General features: G+C 43.9%; 1 protein-coding gene across 1 annotated transcript; it reads right to left on the reverse strand.

Moving 5' to 3' along the window:
- Positions 1 to 25433, reverse strand: tmem260 (transmembrane protein 260). The gene is given in 18 exon segments (XM_054613962.1): positions 1 to 1820; positions 1962 to 2046; positions 2316 to 2369; positions 3602 to 3778; positions 4371 to 4510; positions 5146 to 5317; positions 7245 to 7313; positions 7315 to 7415; positions 7756 to 7864; positions 8947 to 9033; positions 10385 to 10425; positions 10572 to 10751; positions 11014 to 11127; positions 11249 to 11426; positions 19659 to 19810; positions 21346 to 21377; positions 25012 to 25128; positions 25244 to 25433. Coding segments are annotated over 17 exon segments (2061 nt in total). The 5' UTR covers positions 25121 to 25128; positions 25244 to 25433; the 3' UTR covers positions 1 to 1559.

The raw sequence follows: 25433 nt of genomic DNA on the forward strand, positions 1-25433 counted from the left end.
ATTGGTTGAAAAATATGATCCATATTGATATATATGAGGCCTCGTCTACTGTGGAAAATGTTTTCAAAAATGTAATAAAATAAACAGAATCTTTATTGAAACATTTGAATCTGTAAAAAAAAGCAGAGTGACAGATTTCCCTCTTTCTATGAGAAACCAAACCATCAGTGCTACAGCAGGTCGAATCTGACAGCCGCTAACCAGCCCTGCGAACAGAGAGGGAAGATTACATTCTGAAAAAACTACAAATGCACTTTATACTGCCCTACGCTTTCTAGTGGCGATTCAAACAGCAGGCTCCTCCAGCAGTGCTATATGAACCTTATAGCAACAGACTGGTTTCAGCTCTGTGCAACAAAAATCATGGCCGAGGGGTTAAGAACCAACATTTACAAAAACAGTGTGTAACCGAGGTCTTGGACCCTGAAAACACTCCAAAGACAAATGACTCTGGTCCACTCGCTGTGTTTGCATGCTACGTTGTCTCTCCAACAACCTTCACAGGGCTAAAAGCCCCTTGAGCTGGTGGGATGATGGGCTGATGGTCTTGCGTGTTTTCATGTGTCTCCAGAGTTTGCATTATTTTGTTATTGTATGATGATCAAAGTAATTTGCTTTTCAGTGTGTCGATCAGTTTATTGACTATGCTTATATGCAGTTCCGGCAGGAAAAAGGCTTGGACTGAGATTTAGGCGTGCTCACGCACACATCAACATAAAAACACAAATCCACACACATTCACATGGATCTGCACCTCTAAAAGGGTCCCTGGCATTGTGACAGTTCACATTTCATATAAATCCATGAGGGATTACAGCCCTCCCGTCAGGAAGCAAGAGAGAGAAAAAAACACCCATCGAATCCATTAGTTTTTAAACATTTAAAGGACCATCTAAGATAGACTGATGGAAGGATAGAGGGGTGGGTGGGCAGTGCCCGTTATGCGGAGTGAGGACTGTGTGGTACAGCACAAGTCTGTCCTAGATTAAACAGTCGCTCTAATCCCCCATTTCTGCCCCCAAATTGGTTTTCCCTCAATCTCGGCCTTGCCGTCCTAATGTGAGAAAAGGAGAAGTAGAGCACTGTCTGAGGCAAAAATAATCAGCACGTTAAAAGCTGTGAGAGCAGAAGAGGAAAGAAAAAAAAGAACTAGATATAACGATAAAGCAATCGAATGGGTGATTTTAAGTGGAGCATGCACAGTTTGATTGGGGTCAGTCAAGGCTTCCCGAAGTCATGCTCTGTCCATGGTCAACTGTAAACGCTCATCAGATGAAGCGTTGCTGAGTTGTAGTTCTCTGTCCTTTGTGCAGAGTTCTGTTTGATAACCGAGTTCCAGTACGTCTGCATCACCACTCCTCCTTACTCCCAAGTCCAATTTGGCCAAGTCCATTGAGCCAAAACTTTAACTCAACATCATTCTAGCCTTCTGGAACACCACCTTCAAACCAAGAGAAGAGGTACATTGGCTCAGACTTCGTCCCCAGTGCCTTGCACATCAGCTGGGCTCCGGGCACACTCTCAGTGTGCCAGCTCCATGTGGGTATCTCTGGGTCTTGTCATGGGGTTTGCCTCCGGCTGTGGCGGAGCTCGTCCCTCTCTTTGAGCAGGTCAGTAATGGCAGCGCGTATGGCAGGTGTCTGGGGATCTGTGGGTTCCTTCTCCAAGTAGAGACTAAAGTGCTGAGTGCTGCAGGTCAGCAGGCTGTCTGCACTGTAGCCCCGGTGACCCGATCGTAGCAACCTCTCGCAGGCCAGTGCCAAGTTCTTGTCCCAGTTTGGAGGGTAGTCTGAGTGGGCCTCCACAATCTCCTTATACAGCTGCCCAGGACAAAGACACAATAACAGATGTTACATAAAAAAAAAATATGTATATGTCATACTTTGCTTTGTGATGCACTTAAATCTGCTCCATTCTGGTAAATGAGAGTGTTGTTACGTGTTTGTTGAGGTCAGACTCACAGTGTAAGACAGCTCAAAGAGGCGAGCTTTCCCCTCTCCCTGCATCCTTTCTGCCAGGTCAAACAGAAAGAAAGCCGTCTTCATCCTGAAACAAAGCACGCAGGCTCAGGGCTAAGTGCTGGATGGATGAGCCATGCAGATCCACACTCACAGACGCACCACTCCAATGGAGTGATTTATGTAGATGCCGCCACCAAATAGAATGTACATGTAGATGCTCTACCACACAAGACTGGTTTATGGAGATGTTCTAGTGGGCTAGTATGCATCGTGACTCATCTTGTTATCTGCACACTAAAGTATACAACCTCTTTAAAGATGAAACCAATGTCTTTTGTAAAAAGTTTGCTGTACCTGGCTTGCCACATCTCCTCATTAGCAACACGCTCCCAGGACGCCGGATGGAAACTGCTCACACATGAAAAAAAAACAGAACATTTTTAAATGTAAACAGCTTCTGGCTTGTGCACAGTTCCACTTACTATAAATTATTATTTATGTGAATATATTGTTCCACTCGACTGTGCAGGTTTCGATACACTAAATATCAATCTTTGCTGCATAAACATTAAATGACTGAGCAACAATACCAGCGAGCACATTAGACATGGAGTTAAACCACATCTCCCTTTTTCACTTTGTTGACTGTAAACACTTGACCTCTTCTTCAAAAGAATATTTTAGCAGAGTTCCCGAGCTAATATTTGGCTTGTGGGCATCGGCGGACACGCTTGTCGTGAGGGTGCAGGAAATAATGTCACAGTATTCAGTCGTGGATATCTGAGTGAATGAAGGGCTGCTGGCAACAGCAACAGAATATGGAGCTTTGACTAATTTCACTTTTGACACAGTTATTGACAAAATGCAATAAGAAACTCATTATTTTTCATCTTCAGTCTCATTTCAGAATGCTGAGGGCCTAATGTCTTGCTCTGGTTGAATTCACAAAGACCTGGATCACAGCACGGAGAACAGAGGAAAACCTCACTGAGGCAAGCTCTGTGGAGTCTTTGGAAGGGGGATTGAGAAGACCACAGAGAGACGAGGGGGCGAGGAGGTGTTGGTGATGAAATACACGGTGAGGACTCATTAGTTGGGGTTCATTATCTTTCTGAGTGAATATTTCTAGAGTCATTGAAAGATCATGAGTTGTTTAAGCAATATGCATAAGGATTCTTCCTATATTTCCGGGAAATTACATTCTGCAAACAACACTGACTTGCCACTGGATCAGTCTTTACAAACTCCTACAGTGGAGCTTAACAGTGTTCAAACCTACAGATGGTCTAGTCTAGTCGAGTTCACAAAGTTTTCAGAGATAAATATGTCAGGCTTAACTTTTTTTGTGTATAAAATTATGCAGAATAAGGAGAATATTTCCACTTGGTGCTAGTGTAAAAAAACATCTGACTTCTGGGTTTGAATATTTCACTCAATGTTAACATCATATAGCTTCAATGGAGAGTTTGAACAGGTTTATACAGGGTACCTATATTATTTTCAAACTGGGTGGAATAAGGCGATTTTTTTCAACCTCTACTGAAGAGGCTTAAGAGACTTAAAAGGGAAAACTGTATGTTTAGGGGTAAAACCCTTACCTGTGGGGAGATGTTCATGATCGTGTTTATTTGTGTATGCACCTGTTGTGTGGCTCACTCCAGTTGTAGATGTTGCGAGTTCGCTGGGCCCATCTTTCGGGGTGAAACTGCCGCTGAACAGGCACCAAGTAGTCACACACACCCAGGGGCCAACGAGAGAAGCTACGTTCCCAGCTCGGGTCTCCTTCAGGTAGCCCAATGCAGGCAAACACATGTCTCCTGCAAAAAAACATCCAAAAGAGGTTTTCTCACTTCCTCTATTATATCCATGTAAACACCCCTCTTTCCGCAAGGCAACTGCTGCTGATGAGACAAAGAAACAGCATGTAGACAAACCCTTTCTCACATCCCAACACTTTCTAGCTTCCCTCCAGTCACCAAAGACTCGGGCCTTGAGGGTTAATCCCACAGGTCGGTGTTGCCCCACTGAGACTGGCATGTTGGCCTGGCAAACACTGCCCCCTGGTGGGCTTGGTATTAACAGGTCTCCAGCCAGTTTCTGTGTCTCAATTCCTCTTGGAGGAGTGAGATGATAGCAGGGGGCAGCAATGAGTCCACCAGAGAATGTTTAACCAAATCAAGTAGATTAGTCGACTTCTCTAGTTCATCAAACTCCTTTTATGGCCTCAACGGTTCCATGGGTTTATCTTCTCCCTGCACTCATCCCACTGATCTCTGCCTCATTAGATCACCCACTTGTTCATTTGGGCCATTGTTGCCCTCCCAATTCACTGTCTCTCCATTTTACACTCTTCCATTTATCTGTTCAGACCACCCTTTGATCTCTCTGGGCTCTCTCCTTGTGACTCACTGTGTGTTGACGGACAGAAACTGCTCCAGACTGAAGGTGTCTCTCCCTTCAGGGTGGACTGGGTCCCACCAGCGTCCAGGAAAGAGCACCCCAGGGTGGTGCTGCGCCAGCTTGGCCACATACCAAGCGTATGTCATCATCTAGAGAGAAGAAAGAGTACCACCAACTCTGTTTAATTCATTGTATCCCTTAAACTATGGGTGTACAATTCACTTATAGAAAAAGGCTTATTGACTATTTCAGTGGCTTTTACTCCACATTTGAGGTCATCAGAGGGGTTTTTATTTTCTCACCTAAGAGTCTAAAGTTGGAGGCTCTTGTTTTCAATAAAACCCTTTATGATTGAAATGCTGTAATTGTATTTTGTATGAATTTCAAACAGTTATGATACAGCCAAGGTAAATTGTCATTTTGTCCAAAGATATAATTTAGAATTATAATATAATTTAAATACAGAAATCATCCTTTTTGGAATTATATCTTACTTACTGACAACCAAAAGAGATAAAAGCAATTTTGTCAAGAACATTAAATTTCAATAAAATACACACAATGCTATAATGTTTAACTTCTGGTTGGCCAGTAAGTATTCCTTTTTTTTTTTTTTATTGCTATGTTTGAAATACTAATTGAATTACTTAAGTTGATTTTTGGTTCTGAAATTGAACCGTTCTTAATATTACTTAATTCTTACTTTAGATTTGTATCAAATATCAAAATGTCCATGACAACAGCTCAACAAAGACAAAGACAGTGGATAAATCCCAGCTCTGACCTCCTGGTCGACCAGGCGTACATCGGGCCGTACACCCTGGCAGTAGTATACGTAGCGCAGAGAGTTTCCGGGCAGATCTCCTCTCGTCAGGATGATTGAGTCTGTTGGGACGGAGGCCAGAAGCTCCCTGCCGAACCTCTCGACCACACTGTTTCTGCTCTGATCGCACTCCCTTAGGATTATCAGAAACATACATCATCATACTGTATAATATCATCAAAACACAAGTTGTGTTTACTTGAACTTAAAAAGGAGGGTTGAGTGCAGCCTTTCTCCAGCTTAGAAGTGTGTGATATGTGTACAACTGTGTGTATGTGAGTGTTTGTAGGTACGCTTTCAAGGTGCTGTGAGGGTAAGTTGTCAGTGCCCCCGCCCCTTCCCCTCTGCAAAGTGCTCTGGCTGCCTATCTAATCGTGGGGAGACAGGTGTGATGGGTCTGACAGCACAGGCCATGCTCTCCCCTTGATCAAAGCCGCTCAGTGATGGCTGTCTGGCACTCCCCAGCACTACGCTGGTGTAATCTGCCTTCTCGGACAGCTAACATCTCAGACTGAGCCCTGTGAGTGGAATCTATGTGCTAACCGTGCCTCTCTTTAGCCCCTACCATTGGGTGAGCAGAAAAAAAACCTGACATGTGGAGTTCAGACCTGCGGTATGAAGCTCAGAGGAGAAACAAATCAGGTTGACTCAGGGAAAACTTATGCGAGGGGATTTCAGAAGGAACTAGAATGAGAGGAGAGTTTTTATTTCACTATAACTTTACTCATTAAAAGTATTTAAAAGTTACTTAGGACACATTTGGCTCTAGTGTAGTTACTGCAACAGGGATACTGTAAAGTAAAACTGATTCCATAGATTAATGCTCACAGATTGTACAGAATCTGACTTATTTTTGATATCTGGACCACCAAACAAAACTCTACAACAAGAGCAGCTTGACACACTAGTAGAGCTTGAAATCACCAACAGCTGAGAAGTACAATACAATGCAGCTACAATTATGCGTGACCTGTTTGTGTGTATTTGTTGTCAAGTTCCTGGTTGTGCTGTGATCACAATCTTTCCTGTTGTACAAAACTGTATGTGTCTTATGTCTGAGCCCTCACAGAAAATGGTATTTTAAGGGCAGTTGTTTTTTTGGCTCCATTTGATTTGAAGTGAAACAACCCAAAAGCAAACAGTATGGTGGCCCTGAGAGCTCAACGCACTGCAATTAGACACAACACAAGCAAATGAGGAAACATCTTCACCAACTTGACAACACATGCTCAGCATTTAGAAAAAACGCAATGCAAGAAGCTCACATAAACAGAAACTGTTCTAGGGACACTTTAACACCACAGGCACATTTATCTAACTAGTATAAGTTTCCACCCTAGAGATAAGTTAACTGAAGGATCGCCGGCTAGGGTTACATCATTTTATTAGTCAGCCAAACCTTCTTGCAATTTAACCTGCTTGTCTCTATTACGGGTTCTGAAAGTAACTATTACATCGCCAGCTAACAAAAGGTTAGCCTGTTTCATCATTAATTGTGTGGATTGTGTCTTATTATTTTAATTGGCAGTCTAATAATAAACAGCAGGCTAACATGCTAGGTTAACTGCAGATCTGTAATCAGTAATATCTGAATCATGAGTTCACACTGTGAAAATAAGCAGAAATAGATGTATATTTTAGGTCATTTTCCAAAACCACTGACATATTGCCAGCTTCAATAACTTCACAAAACCAAAACGTGGCAACAACAAGCGTGTCCCTGCCATGCGCATTACTTTTCAGTTTCCCTTGGAAACAGCTCCCGTCGTATTGTGAGCTTCTTGTAGCCATTTCCTCTGTAGCTGCGCATGTGTCACAGGTTGGTGAATGTTTCTTTATTTGCTTGTGTTGGCTATTTGCAGTGCGTTGAGCTCTTAGGGCTATTGTAAAAAAGACTTTGAGTCCAAAACTGTTCACCCAAAATGAATATTAACACCCACAAAAATCACGTCATTGTTTCATTGAAAGACATGTAATATTGTTGACATTTACTGGCAATAATGTATGTTTTCATCACACCCAACAGGAAGTTAGTTACTTTAACTTAGTGCCATGCTCACCTGTGATTGGTGTGCACCATATGTGCTAGTAGAGCCACGGTGAGGACCCATCCAGTGGTCTTCCACAACCCCACAGCCCAGCCTCCTCTCCAGCTCAGTGTGCGTCCGGCTCAAGCCGAGGCCTGCCAGCACACACACTGCAGCATCACTCTGGAGCCAGAAACGCTCAACCTGCAGGAAGTGAGCGTACATGTTAATACAGACAAACACACATGCACCAGTGTTTCCTTGTAGTTTTGTTTTTGTAGTTGGTTTTGATTCTCATTCCAGTCATGTGTTTACCAAAGGACCCATTCAAGGATCAGAGTCAATATATACTTCTGTTTCAGTGCTTGTATTTCTACATGTGTGTACTGCCTACTGTATATAGCTCTCTCATACATGAACATTTAATTTGAGTCCTAACTGAATGTATAAGGACACATTTTAGACCCCTTCCAGTAAATAAAAACAAGAGAAACACCTTAGCTTAGAGAGAGGATGTCAAACTGAGTTGTAGTCTCATGCTCACCACTCCAAGCAGTAGGGGGCTGCTGATGTCAAGGTTGGCTCTCCAAGCAAAAAACAGTGAGTAGACCACCAGCATGGCACCAAACAGCCAGGACACTGAGCGACATTTCCTAGGATAAGAAAGGCCACAAGTTGTATACAAATCATTGTCGTCATTTTCATTATACTAAATTAATTTTGTTCTGTATATATATCTAGCCTAACATATTATGATGTCTGTTTTGAAGGTAATAAATATACTGGTTTTGAATAAATCCTTAGAAACATGAATGCAGGGATGGAGATCCCAAGCCTGAGAGCAAATGTAAACTCCAGAGTGCTAAGAGGTGCATGATTGAGATCCTAATGCAGACTTAGTCATAATGAGCTGGTGCCAAACGCTGAATCACAACCTCATTACAGTACAGCTGTAAAATGTACTTATGCCCTACAAACAAAACATGTGACCCTTGTGGCAATAACAAATCATAATCTGAACCGAAAGAGACACTTTCAAGCCTTAAAACTTACTTTTGGTTTTCCTTCCAACAAATTGATCTAATGGGTTCTAACACATACTGTCAAGATTGTGCTTCTCTTTTTGTCTACATGTTATGCTTCGTTAGGGCTTCGTTAGTAACAATAAAAAAATCTTGATTTTTCTTATAATAAAATGTTCTGATGTTCTTTCAAACAAATAATTCCACTCAATATTTTAACATTGGGTAAATTAGCATTTGCATGGCTTCCTTTTGGCATCCTATGAAATGACCTTGCTCTTTTTCATCTGTGTGTGAATGCAGCCATGTTTATCAAAGTGCACCCCGGGAGAGGGGGAAGCGGGGGGTGGCCGGTGCACTAGAGAGCCCAGGGCTTCGCTAGGCCTTATCAGCTCCACCCCAAAGACCCCAGCAAAGGCACTGCTGTAATGAATTACTGGATCACACTGCCACATACAGATACGTACAAGCAGCGATTTACTTGTACACAAAAATACACATCAACCTCTCTTGATTTGAAAGTGGAGCGTTGCGACATCTTGACAGTTAGGTGCCTCAGTGGCTTTTTGTATTCTCTTTTACTCAGATCAGCATTTTGTCAGTGGTTTTGTTCCCTGTCTTTAATGCAAGGGATTAGATTTTGGTTGAAGTGGCTGCTGGGATGTGTGTGACAGAGTTTAGTGTTTTGTATGCCGGCGTCTCACTCATCCTACCTGTCCCATGGGGAGAGGAGGAGGCCTATTCCTGCCAGCACCAAAGCAGGAAGTGAAAGGTCTTGCAGGCAGTGGTCCAACTGGGCCCTGCACACACACAAACACACATATGGCTTACAGTTTATGATGGACACCAAAGACAAGCTCAATTACCCTCCCTGCTACAGAACTCAAGGACACTAATTATCAAATGCACTCCAACCCCCGTCAAAACAAACTCCTTGGCCTGTTCGCTCCTTCTTTCAATCGGATTGACAGATAGGAATGACTGTGTCATCCATCCCCCGCTGCCCCATCCTCTCCTCACAGTGCCTGTCAGTCACAGAGCGCTTGCTCAGAGCAGAGAGATAGTTTCCTGCCTCTTCCTTAATACCCATCTCTATTTGACAGCTTATTGAGTCTCTATATCTCCCAATGTACACTATGTGTGAGTGTGCTCACCAGCCTGTGGTTGTGTGTGTGTGTGTGTGTGTGTGTGTGTGTGTGTGTGTGTGTGTGTGTGTGTGTGTGTGTGTGTGTGTGTGTGTGTGTGTGTGTGTGTGTGTGTGTGTGTGTGTGTGGGTGGGTGTGTGTGTGTGTGTGTGTGTGTCAGTTTCTCCAGTGGGTTTACGTCTCCAGTGCGACATGCCTGTCATGTTCGCCTCTCTTCCCCATCTTGAAGGTGTGCTTGTCCATCAAGCAGCAGGGGTGATGGGAAGGGGTGGGTGCCTGGCAGAGGGGGGCTGGTAGTGGGGGTCTTAAGACGCACATGCACCCCCATCCCGTCAGCTGGAGAAAGATACCAGGAGTGGGATGACTGCGGTGGTGGTGGAAGCAGGGAGCAGGGGAGGGAATCGGGTGGAGGAGGTGGGGGGCTGCTGGAGTGGAAAAATACAATTTCTCCAGCTCTATTGCAGTGTCTGTCATCACAGCTTGTCACGCTTAAACACCAGAGCTGAGTGATCATTTCAAACTGCTGGAGAAACAGAACACAGCGATTTGGCCCTCTAAGCAGGTTCAGTTCTGCTTTGATGGGAGAGAGTGGAATGGGAAGAACAAAAGCTGCTGGGGAGAAGAGAGGGGAGAGAGAGATGGGCTGCAGAAATGATTCTGGGCTCTCAGAACAGATTGGAGGGTCTGTAGTAAAACACCAAACCCAGCACAAACAGTGGTCTGGTCCTCCATCTCTAGAATCATGTGTGCCATTACTGAGCTGCCCCTGGCTCCTAATACTGAGGATGGGTTAAATGCAGAGGTTGAAATTTGCTACATTATACTGTGTTCCATTGTATGTGATGATGTAATGATTTTTTTTTTTTTTTTTTTTTTTTTTATATCACGTCCCCCTCGAGTTAAACAGTCCAATTCTATTAAAAAAATGTGATAAATAGTTGCATTTAGTATTTCAAATATGTGTGCAATTAAGGGAAATAAGAGAAAAAGGGCCGAGCAGACTCACTTCAGCATTGAGGTCAGGTTTACAGAGCTGTCCGTCTTTGCCTGCAAACACAAAAAGAATTCAATGAAAACAATTGGTATACACGATGAAACGTGACTAGAGCACATGTACAACCTAATGGCAAATAATTAAAAGAATCTATAGTGTGTTTATTTTATTTTATTACAGCAGGTCAAGCAGCACGTACCAGACTGAAGGTGCCGTATTCAGCCCTCAGCAGGTGAGTTAGCAGGCCTGATAGGGTGGTCTGATCCCCCCAGCTCCAGCGGGCTGTGTTGAGGTAGGAGGAGATGGGCAGGTAGATGTACGGCAGAAAGCCAGCTACAAAAAATGCTCCCAGAGACACAAGGCCCCGTAAAGTCAGCTCCTGTTGATATCGTTTGGAGAGAAATGTTCTCAATTTTAAAAAAAAGCAGCGTCTCAAGAAATTCAGATTTAGATCATCGTTTTTACACATGACTTTATATTTAATATTGAGCATGGCAAGTGCCTTCACCATAGATGGGATGCCAACAATACCTACTATATGTTTAAAATCATCCCTTTCTTGCCTGTCTTTGGGTTTTTTAAACACCCATTTAGACTCTATTCTATGTTAGCTTTTATAAAAAAAAGTACCAACAACTTACCCTGAGAGAGTAAAGTCTGTGAAGGACCCAGGGAATGATGACCAGTACATACAGCAGCAGGGTGTGCTGGTTACAGAGCCCCAAGCCACAGCATAGTGCTCCCCAGTGTGCAATCTGGCAAAGGTCAAACATTTTACTACAGCACTGTGAGTTTAATTTGAAATTATGTTAACAAGGCATCTAAGGAGTGATCAGAGGAAATTGAAAGACGGGTCAAAGTGGGTGGAAGATTTACCTTCCTTCTCTGGACGGCATTTTTAGCACAGTGGAAGCTGGCAGTCAGGAAGAAGAGCAGACCAACAAAAAAGTTGTTGAGGGTGAAGACCTCTGCCACCATGGACCACTGCCAGCTCAGCCTGGACACAGCGAACAGCCCTCCAGCCAGTACTGCTCCGGGGCCGGGGCCGGTCAACCTGACAGTGAGAGAGGAGACGCCTTCATAATTATAAACAACTATAAACAACAAAACTAGGAATATATTTTGTGGATTTAAAATCGCATTCAGTAACTGATTCCAAGCAAACTGAGTAAACAGATAATCAAATATACCAATCCAAGCCTTACTTTTTCTGAGTCACTTTTTAAGGCTACAGAACTTTAAGTGTTTTTTTAGTATTTTTTCGATCCAAGTTACACTTTTCTGACACAAAAAAATGCAAAACAACAAAGTCAGCAGCTTCACACAAAATGTAATTTTTGCCGTAACAAAAGCCACCACTTCCACCAGACTAATTTGGGGACCCATTATAATCTTCCCTTGACCCAAGTTTGCCTCTCGGACAGGACCTTGAAAAACACTCAGTGAATTGGGCCATCCACATATCATGAGAACTCCCCCCCTTTCCCAGCAGCCGGTTGATCTCGAGCAGACTGGCACAGAAACCACCGTGGTAGCGATAGCACTTTATCCTCAGCTTCTTAAATATAATGTGTGCACAAAAGTTTCCCCTTCCTCCTCTCCTGTACTGTCTCCATCTCCTTTGCGGTAATTGAAGCAAACTTGGGATAATCTGTCATACGCTAAGACCCACCACTTACTAAAATGAGAGACAGAGGGGGAGAGAGAGAGGCGACAAATGATGGGGCGAAGGGAAAGAAAAGAAAAATATTGCAGAGGAGGGTGCGTTAAAGGGGTGAGACAGTGTGCGGGATAAAGGATGAAATATAGAAAAGGGAAGAAAAAAGTTCAAGAAGAGAGAGGGGGGAAAAAAGAGAAAGGAGAAAAAAAAAAAAAAAAAAAAAAAGGCAGCCCAGTCCTCGGCATGCTGGCTCTGAAATATGAGCAGGCTCGACAATTAGGGAAGTCAGGCAGTATGGCCCTTTCCGCCATTGTGTGGAGTGGCTTAGAGTCCTCATCAGCCTATCAGCTAACTGACAGGCAGAGAGCTGCTCTATTCAGCACCGCAGATACAAGCTGCAGGCCAAACGGCTGCCAGGTCCCTTATGACCCCACAATCCCTTGCCGGTGACAGCTTCAAGCTCCATAGCAAATTAGGCGCTCTCACATTACAATCGCAGAAGACAGATTCCATTAACGGTATCTGAAATTGAGTAGAGAGCAGGGCCGTTATCAGACCTGACTCATAAGCACCGCCATTAATCACAAGGCATGATACCATTTATACATTTCCAGCTCTCTGCCTGCCGCTGTGATAGTCAGCCACAAAAGGCCTGATGAGACTTAGGCTAGGGGAACAATGGAGCTTTCTGAGGAAAGCGCGGTAAATCAGGAAAAAAAAGGAGAGGGAGAGGGAGAGCAGGGTGGAAAAAAAAAAACTCTTGCTTGCTGACTACTTCCCCTTTTTTCTTGGGTTTTTCTCTCTCCTTCCCTCCACTATTTTTCCTCTGTGTTCACTGTAAGGCGAGCTTGGTGAATGAATATGTATGTGTGTGTGTGTGTGTGTGTGTGTGTGTGTGTGTGTGTGTGTGTGTGTGTGTGTGTGTGTGTGTGTGTGTGTGTGTGTGTGTGTGTGTGTGTGTGTGTGCACTTAAAGAGGGGGTGGACTGTGTTGATGGGGCGCCTAGGAGTGGGTCTTAATAAGAGATAGCAGCGTCTTTCTCACTGCACCGCTCCAGGAATTAGTTGTAACTTGAAGGAAGGATGAAGAGGGATGGGGTGGAGGGGGCAGATGGGGACTTTTGTTGAGGTGCAGAGACCCCCCGCACCCATAATTTTACCTCCCTGCATGACAATTAACCCATAGCTCATACACCTCGCAGGGGGGCTGATTTGGGGGCAGCACTGGGTGCACAACAGTGGTGGGGATCCAGGGACGGGGTTATTGCACCCAGTGTGTCCCTGCCTCTGAAGCCTTGTCTGATAGTCAGGAAGCACTCGTCACATTTTCAGAGACACACACACAGACATGCACACATACACATTCCTGTTCTTCAACTTCTTTATTCTCCCCAAGTGCCTGACAAATCTCTCTGTTAGAGCTTGTCAGTGTGTAAGAGCTCAGTGAGGTGTAGGCTGTAAATGACCTGTCTGTCTGCGCGGGACCACCTGGGTCCCAGTCAGCCTCTCCGCTCCTCTCCACAGCTCATTCTCCAGGATGGCTGCTCCCAGGGCGCACAGATAAAGCAGGACACATTCTGACACCAGTGTGGCCGTGTTCCCTGTTATCACAACTCAATGCGGTGCAGGATGCTGCTGTGCTGAAATGTTGTGGCTCAGTGGCAATGGCCTGCTTGAGACGTGGCAGGAGAATAACATGGCTGACAACGAGACCGTTCTAGCCTGAACTGATCCACTCTGCCAAAATGTCTGTGTCATCACTTGGGTAATTAACCCACTGACAAATAGTGTGCATGAAGCCTGGAATGAAGCACAAACTTGGTAATAATGTGAGTTGTTTGAAAAAAAAAAAAAAAAAAAAGTTACCAATTATTAAAAATGTTTTTGCTCAAAATCAAACATAAGGAATGAAAATGGTAAAATAGAAAGAAGAAAAAATATGTCATACAAAATTATACATAAACCAGGTTTGAAACGAAAGATCAAAGGTAAATAGAAAACGAATGAATGACAATGATACAGCGGGTTCTGATAAGCAATGCCCCCTTCAAGGACACAACAAAAGCTCAGTATAAATCACTTTGAAGTGTCAAAATGGGACCTGCCTCATTTACCCCCTCAGTTCTACAGTATGGGCCAGAGGCGTGCCAGCGCCAGTCGTCTGTGCTAAATAACAGCACACAAAAAAGCCTACAACAGCACTCTGCACTATTGAGGCTTCACAATGGAGCTGGCCAATGGAGGCACTGTCGCACACCACCCTGGGGAACAGACAATACCACAGCTGTGCCATCGTGGATCAGGGCTGCGCTGTTCTCTAACCGAGTGGTGGTTTGGGGGAGCAGCGCTGGAAAAGAATCACACATTCCTGAAGAGGCTAGAGAGCCCGAGAGAGGAGGTGGCCTGCTCGGGCTCAGACAGAGGTTTCCAGCTGGCCCTCGCTGACACCCCAGGGCTCTCCTCTGGCAGGGACACTAGCAGGGTACTTAGTAGCTATTATGTGACAGTAAGTGTCTGGTGCACTGCTTTGACATTTCAAAGCCAAGCAGCAATTGATATACAAATTTAAGCTTTTAAATAATAAGTTATGTATGTGTGTTACAAAACAAAATACTAAATCAAATACGACAAAGTGTTTTAAAGACAGTCAATGTATGGATTAGGGCCGAGCAATAATGTCTTTCAGTGGTATTGTATCTTGACCGTATGATCATTTTGTGTTTTTATTTTATCAGCCTGTGAAAACAGATGTATAATGTCTGCTCGACTTATACCTGCCACTAAATGTCAGAATATCTCGGCCCCTGCTGCTCCGATTTTGACAATTCTTTATTTAAATTAATCTCTTTTAAATCCCCTAACTTTATGTAAGTGCAATATTAAATCACTGAAGTGCCCCTTTAAATGATTTAAAGACTGAAAGAATTATATATTATTAATGCCTTTATTTTTGTGCGAAGAGCATAAGAGTGTAACATAATTAATTGCATTTACTATTTAATATGTAATTTTGCATAAACTTGCAATATCATGATACCCATAAATATCAAAAATCCTTTCTTACCAATATCCTGATATTAATATCAGCCATACTACCCAGTCGTTTATTATGTAATGATGCATATTAAATGTATTATTTTGAACTTGTAAGGCTAGTACTATCTGTGTGAATACCCAATGCTTCTACTTGTTTGTATCATGTCTTTTTCATTTTTCAAAATTATTTGGTGTGAAATTATCTTCCAAAGAACCATCACCAAAATAATACATTGTTAATATTGAGGTAAATATAATACATATAATATATTTATTTAAGTATTGCCCAGCCATAGTACTTTTTATAACCGACTTTCAAAACAGTATATTGGAATCTAGGATACCACAGCTTCATTTTCAGCAAGTCACTAAATCACTTCCCTGTCTTTCCTGCCTCATCCGGTGTGCGGAGAAGAGGCTGTCTGCTCAGAGAGGAGGGCAAATAAGGGTCCCGACGCTCCCGCTCAGACACCCCTCCTCCAGGAGAGAGCTCCAGTGCTCCAAGTGCGTGTAAAATTAATCACCACAATTCTGCTCAAACAATGCAGCCACTGACATGACAATTTCTTCCAGAATGCCATCTTAATCTCCACCCAACACACAAAAATTACAGGAAGAGGGGGAAAAAAAACAATTTACAAAAATCCTGTGTTTATGCAATTCACTGAATGCCATTTTTATTGCTGCTTTTTTCCAACAGAGTCATTAGGCACACACCAGTGATACATAAATGTCGCTGTATAGATTCCATTAACTAATTCTGGGTGAATTGTAATTGCCGAGTCTGATCCGTCTCCGTGCCTGGTGCCTTATTAAGACTGCCTGTGGTGGGTGAGGAATGTAATATTGACGTCCGAGGCAGACACAATCTCGAGCCCACGGGCGAAAGGAATATTAAACTGGTACTGTATTCTGCTGTCTATCTAGCCCTCCTCCCTCCCTCCTCCTCCTCCTCTCCATCCCCATCCCATAACCAGTAATGAGGAAATAACATCTTCATTAGACATCTGTTTAACTGTATTAGAGGATGAGTCCTGGGGGAACCATTGGTCATGCTGAGGATGGGGGGAGTAAAGGAGGTCTGTTGGACTACAATATGAAGAATGAGATACGGCAGAAATGGAACAAAAGGTCCAGAGAAGTAAAATTGTCTTTTTGCGTTTTCAGAAGAAAATAGGAATGTGTGTTTTCTCTATTGCCACTTGGGATGAAGATTGTATCTGACCACAGCAGATGAGAGAGGGAGGGGCAGCTTTGCCACCTGCAGGGAGAGGTGAGAACATTACCCAACGAAACTCAGCTGTTTCCGAGAACAAAACTACCCAAATGGCTGCAAAACAACGTTTCCCACACACATTGCTCCTGACGTGACCCCAACAAGTTACATGCAACCCCACACCCTGTGGAAAAACAACACACCTGAGCGAGGAGGAAAGGTGCCACCAGGACCATATGGTGAAGGTCCTTATAAGGAGCTGGGGACGCAGCACAAGGCAGGGGATGGCACCACGCCCACCCTCCGGTCCACTGAGGTATCAGCTGTGCCACATGGGCCAGGTCCTGGTGGGGGAGCCTCTAGCAGGTGTGCATTTTGTTTCGAGAGCGCCAGGGAAAAGGGGAGTCCAGGCACATTTGATGCGCTTCAACAGCCCTGTTATGTAATCATGTGACCAAACAAAAAGTGCTGATGACTGAGCGTTGCGAGGTTGTTTTTCCGTTCTGATGACTGTCAGCACGCTAACGTGTCTGCTCCTGGTTTCTCAGGATAAGCTCGGGAATGGAGAGAGATTCTTCTCAGGTAGCAGAGATTCAGAGCAGCTTTAGCAGATAAACTGTGAAACGAGAGAGCAGAAAATACCGAGCTGTCTGGATTATCCCGCTATGAAGGGTGCATTCCTCTAGAGACTCACGGCTCAGGCCTTTAGCATTCCACAGGCAGAAATGTTTCTTTCTGTGAACCTCCAAGTGCAATCGATAGCAATTATCATTACGTCCACCATCCTCAAAGGCTTGTCATGCCATGGTGTGAAAACATAACAAGACATGCAATTTGGCCATCAAACCATATGATCAAGCCAAGAGAACTGTAATTGACAAATCAAAGGGAGGCTAAGTGCTACATTTAAACTTATGCAAGAGAGAGAAGTGGCCTTCAAGCCTATCAACTTACATTCCCCCACATTAAACAAGGCAATCGGGCCGACTAATTTAAATTGATACATCAAAGGCTTGCCATGTTGGGTATACTCCAGATGAATTTCAAGGTCTTACAATTTACTATTTGAGAGAACTGCCTTCAAGTACCCGTATTAACTTCAATACATTTTGCCATCTGAAAATAAATCACACAAAGCGATGATTTGTTTGCGGGGGGGAAAGTCTACTTCTCATCTGAGGCAAACCTAAAAATAAGAAGTAGTGAAAAAGTTTATTAGGGCCTCAAAGGGACAAAAACAACAAAGTACATAATTTAATTACGTTGGGAAAAGACACAGCAAACTGGCGTCACCGCTAGGATAGACAAGGTACCAATGGGTGTCGACTGGTCAGTTTTGGCATTTCATGTGCGGGGAAGGCCTGGCCAGAGAATCCCTGCAGGGATGTGGCTTGACATCTATGCCAGTCATCTTGGTCAAATCCCCCAATGCCCTCTGTGACAGAACTGAGAGGGGGGTCTTGACCATCCGGAAACCCCCCTCTTCATCTTCTGCCCTCTCCAGTAACCCCTCACCAGGCAGAGTCTGCCAGCTGATCTACAGCCACAAGCTCATCCCAAACTAGGCCCTGAGCAGATAATGACTAAAACCTTTTATGCTTATTTTTCAAATTGAAAGCTTAGATTATACGTTCATACTTAAGAGCTTATATGGTGTGACTGTGTACTCTGGCTGAAGTCCTCACTACCCATCATCCCTTTTTGAGGAGTGGGTGGGGTTGGAGGTCCTCATTATGACTTTTTACTTGACCATAATCCAAAATTGGATCTAAATCCCCAGAGATTACAAACAGGGCTGCAGTTAACATGTACTCTGTGAGCCAAATATCACCCAGACTGCATAAATATTTTCTGGCCTAAAATAACTATCTGTAAATGTCTGGTCAAGATCTGAGTTCAATCCTCCAATTGACTGGTAGCTCATCAATCTATTAAGACTAGGAGGGCAGTACAGATACAAAGTCAGGAAGCCCAAAAGAAGCACTTTGTTCCTTCCCTTTCTTGCTGTCCTCTCTTTATTATTTTCCTGTTCTGGGAAGTGTGGTTGAAACTGGCAAATTTTCGATTCACCTCTGAGAGACAGTAGGGCCCTCGCCTTACTGTCTCTCAGAGTTAAAAAGACTGATGCAGTCTGGGCTTTGGGCCAGTCCCCTGGGGAGCACAGCCTCCCAAGCCCCTGCCCTACTGCAGCAGGGCTGACCCTGTACCCTGACCTACTCCGGACCACCTGCCACCTAGCAAACACTGGCCAAGCACACAGGAAGTAGGCCCAGTGCTGAGCACCTGAGAACACACACCACTCCATTTTCACCTGCTTTTCCGCCACCATCACTGGGTCCTCACAGCCTGCCAAGATGTACAGCAGGACGAAATTACATCATATTCAACAATTCCTATTCTGGGAGAGTAAATTACAAGTATATGACATGCTTGAAAATGCCCCAGTATGCATAAACAGGGACAAAGGAAAAATGTTGACACTAAGCTGCCACTAACAATGTGATGTAGAAAATTACTAAGATCAGCAAAAGGGTGATGTAAGGTAGTCCAGCCAACCATGGGAGATAAGCGCACACACACAAAGAGGAAAGGGGTAAAATACTCCTACATGACAGGGTCAGCAGCAGGCGAAACTGCAGGGTGGTAGATAGATGGCAATGCAGAGACCGTTAACTATGCTCATGCCTGAGCGAGGGGAGAGAGGGTTGAAGAGAGGAGAGAGGGAGGAGCAGAGTTAGTCATCCAGGAGGCAAGAAGGGGGAGATAAGAAATCGTGCTATGTCAGGATTGGGAGCACGCTGGGCAGTGTTTGGGGGGGGGACGACACACACCAGGGTGGGGGTTGGAGGGCACGATAATTGTGATATACATACACACACGCACGCTCACAACGGGTGGCTGATGGGTAAACAGGCAGGGCAGGGTGGTGGGAGGGAGGAGTGCGGCTGGGCTCTGCTCCTGAATACTGAACAGAGGATCAGGGACGACGCTGCCAGTCTGTCAGGACCCAAAAATACCACTCTCTGTTCCAGACAGCATCAAGATGCACAACGTCAGTAAGGGAATGTTTGAAGACCCCCTCCACACAAAAAATGTCCTTTTTCATTGTTACTTCCCTCGGTTGTTTGACTTTTGCTATACAGATTGACGCATGTGCAAAGTTTGTCACTAGGCGTCTGCTGCCAGATTCCTCTGCTGAAGGGGGAAAGCTTCTCTGTGCTTTCCCAAAATCTAAATTTGAGACATACACAAACAAGCTGAGGTGACTTAAATACATATCTTTATTGGAGCACATTACTTAAAAATGGCAAAGGAATAAGAAATACGACAAAAAATTGTGGAAAAAGACATGGAAATGTATATTTTTATGCCTACCTGCAGACAGTAATGCAGAGGGTACCACACGCTGCAGCCCCCAGCAGGCTACTCATCAGGTTGACACTGTGGGCTGGAGAGAGTGAGGGCAGAAGACACATAGCCAGGCGAGCAAGTAGGGTAAAGACAGGGTATCCTGGAGGATGGGCCACCTAAGAACAAAACAACGAGGTAGGAAACTGAAATCCCAAGATGCAATGAGAGATACAGTCACAGCTTCAAGAGAACAGCAAGGCAATGCCTCACTCAAGATGTACTTGTGTGGATGCCAAGCTATGATGGCAAAAGTGTGGATGTGAAAAGATATATGAGTGAAAAGAACAAAAGCCAGAGTGATAACATAGGAGGTGACCATGAAACATGAGTCAAGCAGTAAGGTTAACTTTACTAGTCCCCTCTGACTGAGTGGGATATCTCGCTGCTCCTCTGCCCTTTGTAGATGCCAGTAGTTGTGTGCTGTAGAGCTGCCGTTATGGAAAAACAAGACACGACAAACTGACTGCTATGATACCAGAGCCCTTCTCTCCACCTCTTCTCATTTATTTTTCTCTGGCCTCTGCCCAAGGACAGTGCAGCCCCCTAGAGCCCGTGGTGCAGCACGTGGTGCTCGCCAGCCCCAGCCCCCAAACCACCTCCAAGCCGCAGTCATTCTCGCCTGGGGGATCTTAGCAATCACAGCAATTAGCCGCTAAGTCTCCTCCACCCAGATAACGGCTCAGTCATTAAACACAGACTCATTCCCTGGCACTGATAACACGAGCCAGGCAGGCAGGGAGAAGGGGCAGCTCTTCAAATGAGAACAGAGCTGAAAGGTGAGAGTGCTATTACCTCACTGTTCACCTCATACACAGCAAAGGCTCCTTGGTTGCATTCAAACATGGATACAGCTGCCCCAAAATTAGAGGGATGGGCCGGGAATAGAGCATGTAGGTCAGAATAAGTCAAGGAGCAAAAGAGATTATGTCATGTAGGGAATAAAAAAAAATATAGCAGACAGCTCGGTGAACTAAGTGTTAGTGTGAGACACGTAGGTATCATCAGTAAAGAGCATGTGGAGGAGGGACTGTGTGGCCAACAGGAAAGGACAGACATGCAGCAAAAGCACAGCTGGGGGACAGAGGCCACAGGGAGCATGGGGAAGCAGAACTCTGGAGCTCTTGGGATCAGAAGGGGGGGGGGGGGGCAGCAGCCTGGGGCCCAGGGACGAACTGCAAGGCCCTTGGGAGGCCTGAAAGGCAGACAGGCAGGCCACACGGACTGCAGCACTAACGGCAGGATTACTGGCATAGTGACACCGACACAGCCTCCCTAAAAGGATCACAGCAGCGTAATAAACTTTATTAAATAATAAAACTTATTATAACTGTTAACCCGATTTAGTTCATTCTTCGCGGCTTACACACACACACAAAAAAGAGGGGTGGATATAATAAGCCTTATACCGTACATAAGGCAAAGCCTACAAAAGCCATCGCCTTACCATTGACTTTAATTGGATTTGAAAAACGGGTTGCAAATTATAGCATTCTCTACTTGCAACTTAGTAAAATAAGTGTATAGAAAAGAAGGGGAAAAACCTGTGGACTGAAAGTAAATTAATCTGCTTTCTGCCCATGCTTAATTAAACTTCCTTAATGCGTATAAGAGTTAATGAGTGAATTGATTAAACAATACAGCTAATACTTACCCCCAGCTCACAAGCAGTGGTGATCAGCTCTCCTGTGGAAGAGAATAGGGGAGGAAATTAATGTAAACCCAATAATTATTATTAAGAGACAAGTCTGCTCCCAAAGTTTTCCCAAATCAAATACTTGCACTGGGGTTTTGCATTAATTTGCCAGGATCAAAACCTACAAATCTTCCCAGTGTGACATTTCCTAAGCGGCACGCTCATTCTCTTCATCTCTCGCTTCTCCCCTGATGCCTCCCTCCCCGATGCCTCCCAGATCCCACGTCTTCACACACACACACACACACACACACACACACACACACACACACACACACACACACACACACACACACACACACACACACACACACACACACACACACACACACACACACACACAAGCCATTAGATTCCCTCTCCAATGCTCTGTCACACAAAGACACACATATGCTGATCTGAAAATAATGCTTCCAGTCCCATCCTCCCCATGTATCAGGGTCCTTTTCCTTCCTCTTTCTTCTGCTGCTCTACGTGCCTCTCTCCTGCTCCCACACTCCCAATGCCTCAATGTCTCGTTCAGTCCGTTGGGCACAAACAGAAAGGCAACGCTGGTGACAGTCACAGAATGAGGTAAGCTGTAAAAATAAGAGCCAATTGCACAATTTTGTGACAAGCTCTGTGTGAGGCGCAGCACAAAGTGAAAAGAAAAACCCCTAAAAGCTATTTGAGGAAGCTTTAATGTATCTGGGCACAAACCCATTTGTGCCAGAATACACCCAGAGCGTTTCAAATTATACTGATTTCTCACCCAATGTTTGCATCTCCCACTCATGAAAATTGAAATTTGGTTCAGATTAAATGACATTGATAAATGTTTGGGTTCAAGACAGCTCCCTCTACTGGTACTACATGGGTACTCATCTCATCCATCCAATTCAGCCAATTAGCCTTGTTTCCTTCATCAGCACTGTCGGGATAGTCATTCTATTACCAGCATACAAGCTTCAATTAAGACACCTAGTAAATTAATACATGATTAAATTAAAACGGTAAAAGTATTTTAAATTGTTTTTTAACTAAACATTAAAAACAGCAACACAGAAGAGGTGGTTATTTCCAAAGAACGCATCAAAGTGTTTTTACATGTTCAAAATAAACATTTCAAGAGCAGGGACATGTGCCCTGATGCAGCACCAGCCATTATAGAACAGAACGGCTGAGTTTCAGATGGCATTGGCTGCTTCACGTATTTTGCAACCTTGCCGATACAGTGAATTATTATGCCTAAATTTCTGCCACATGAGGAGCCCTAACTCTTATCACTCTAATGGACCATGAAGTCAGAACTCCTGCACCTGCACAGCTTAAATGTTTTCTCAGCTCCATATCACCTGGCATGAGCCGCCAGCTAGTTACCTGCCATCATTTTACATCACACTTTCTCGTCCCTCATCAGTTTCTCATTTCACTTATTTTCCCTCAGAAGTGGCACACTTTTACACCATTCAACAGAGAAAAACTCAAACTAATAGCGAGCCAAAACATCCATCTCAGTGCCACAGAGATGCAGTTCTGCAGCCCCAATACTAAAAAGGGAAAAATATTGACTCAACGGGGTAGTAGCATGGGTGCCAAGAGTCTTTGTGATAGTGGAGCATGGGCACCCACACCAGTCTACCCATAATCCCCATCATTTCCACACTCCACATTCCTAGACAACAGCGTACCCGCGGGGCTGTGCTCAAGCCTCTCCAGGGCACATCACACCTAAAGAGATTAGGACACAGAGACGGAGACCTGGAGAATTCAGAAGGGTGTTCAGCTGGCACTATCAGAGCGGGCATCCTGCACGGTCCCTAAACACTGTGGAGAAGGGGCTGGCCATTTTTTCAAAGGCCCCGTTCGCTAGGCAGCAGCACAAGCAGCAGGGCTACTCAGCGCTCCAATTGCCTGCTCTCTCCTCGTCTCCCCTCGCTCATATCTGGCCGAGCTTTTCACACGCTTTCATTCTGCAAAATGAGCATTCCCCTCTATAGCAGCTTGTATGCCAGAGCAGCGCAAACCTAACAAGCACAGCCTTCATGCCCTCAAGTCCAAATTTACAAGTTTGTAACCTTGCTATCACTTCTAAACACAGTTTGTAATTGTGCAAGGTAGTACTGCATAAACTGCATTACAAGAATGTTGTAAAATTTGTTGGCCTACAACAAAGGAAGGTACTGAGTGAAATACATTTGGGACCACGGTTAAAGCTGGTTACAGAAGAGGGCTAATTAAATTTATGCACACACACATAATATAAAATTCAAACAAACTGACCCAAATTGTTATAAGTCATGGGCTGTCAACAACACTTTGTCATTACAAATGGTGTCTATATTACCTGCCATGGCTGTATATTCAGTATTATATATAATGCTCTACTATCTTTTCTCTCCTTGTGGCTTCTGAAGAAAGAACAGCAAAAGATATTTCAAGAATAACGTTTGTATAAGGGACAACATTTTGACACAGTCAATAACTTTTCTAATAACTATGAAAAACACATGTTTGGTTTCAATGCGGGAGACTGAAATTAGGTGTCAAATGGTAAAAGTTAATATTGTGATTATTATCATGACATAAACTCATGTTAATCCACTGGGCCAAATTAGTCTTTGATCCTGACATCAGAGCATAATTAAAATATTTTACATTTCAAAGAAACAGTCTTATCACAACCTTTCATTCAAAAATAACACTGAATTCCTTCTAAAAGCATTAACAACATTTTAAGACGCTTTTTCAAAACTCATCTTTTACTTGAACATATAAACTCAGTTGCCCCACCAGGCCAGAACATGTATCTTTCTCTCACCAATAAAGAAATCAATCACAGCAAAAAGAATAAAAAACAATATACACACACTTAATAATGGAATTATAATCTCAGGGCATGAGGATATTTTAGCGTGGTTTGGTCATTTTTCTGATTGCACAAGGTACAAAGAATCCCCTACACATCTATCTCTTTACCAGAAATGTTTGTCAAGCAAGCATTATCTCAAATGTGTTCACTCTTCATTCAAGTCTGCCTTCAACATATATTCAATAGCAAATAGTAGATTGAGAAAACGCTGCTGGTGTGCGAACTGTGTATGTTCTTCAATCTAAAGTTATGAACCAAAGTATGTTTAAAGTGTTCTAATAATATGTCTTACCTTTCTTACGTTACTCACATGTGACATTCTAAATGTATTAGTGTGTTTATGTACAGTACCAGTCAAAAGTTTGGACACACCTTCTCATTCAATGGTTTTTCTTTATTTTTTTAAATATTTTTCTACATTGTAGATTAATATTGAAGACATCCAAACTATGAAGGAACACATATGGAATTATGTGGTAAACAAACAAATGCTCAACAAACCAGAATATGTTTTATATTTTAGATTCTTCAAAGTAGTTGAATGAGAAGGTGTGTCCACACTTTTATTAAGTTGTTTTGAACAAAGCCTTTTGTTTCTCATATTGGCAAAAGTTTTTTTGTTTTTTTTAAGTGTATCCCTCTGTACCTGCAGCACCACGGACAGCACCCGTTCAGCTGCAGCAGCAACGATACGCCACGTGATTGGCTGCCTGGCAACACAACAAAGTCACATGACCGGAAGAGCATGAGCTAGCTAACTGGCTAGCACCAACCTGAGTCTCCGCCGGGGACCGTCCTCTGCACACAGGGCACATACAGGGCGGTGACCAAAGCAGCCGTAGTGCATGTCAGTATCCAGCTCGCCCTTGGCTCCGCAGACATGTTGGTTTCTGGATAAACAGCAGTAATGTTAAAAACAACTGCTAGTGTAGACCGACTAGCGAGCTAGCACATAGCGTTAGCATCATCGGCTGAATGGTTAGCATCCATTCAGCTACCAGTTACCTGAACACAGACATTAGTCGAGCGAGGAAGTTCAGTTTACATGATACCTAGAAAAGACCTGACTTAACTTTACGGTTATATGTGTGGCAGCGTAACAGTTAGAGTTAGCTCAATTGAAACGCTTCTCTTCCCGGGAAGAAGCAGCTCAAGTCACGCCAACGACAAAATCTCGCGATACTACGGGACGCAG

This window comes from Anoplopoma fimbria, chromosome 15 (genome assembly GCF_027596085.1).
Source record: "Anoplopoma fimbria isolate UVic2021 breed Golden Eagle Sablefish chromosome 15, Afim_UVic_2022, whole genome shotgun sequence".
Classification (NCBI taxonomy): Eukaryota; Metazoa; Chordata; class Actinopteri; order Perciformes; family Anoplopomatidae; genus Anoplopoma; species Anoplopoma fimbria.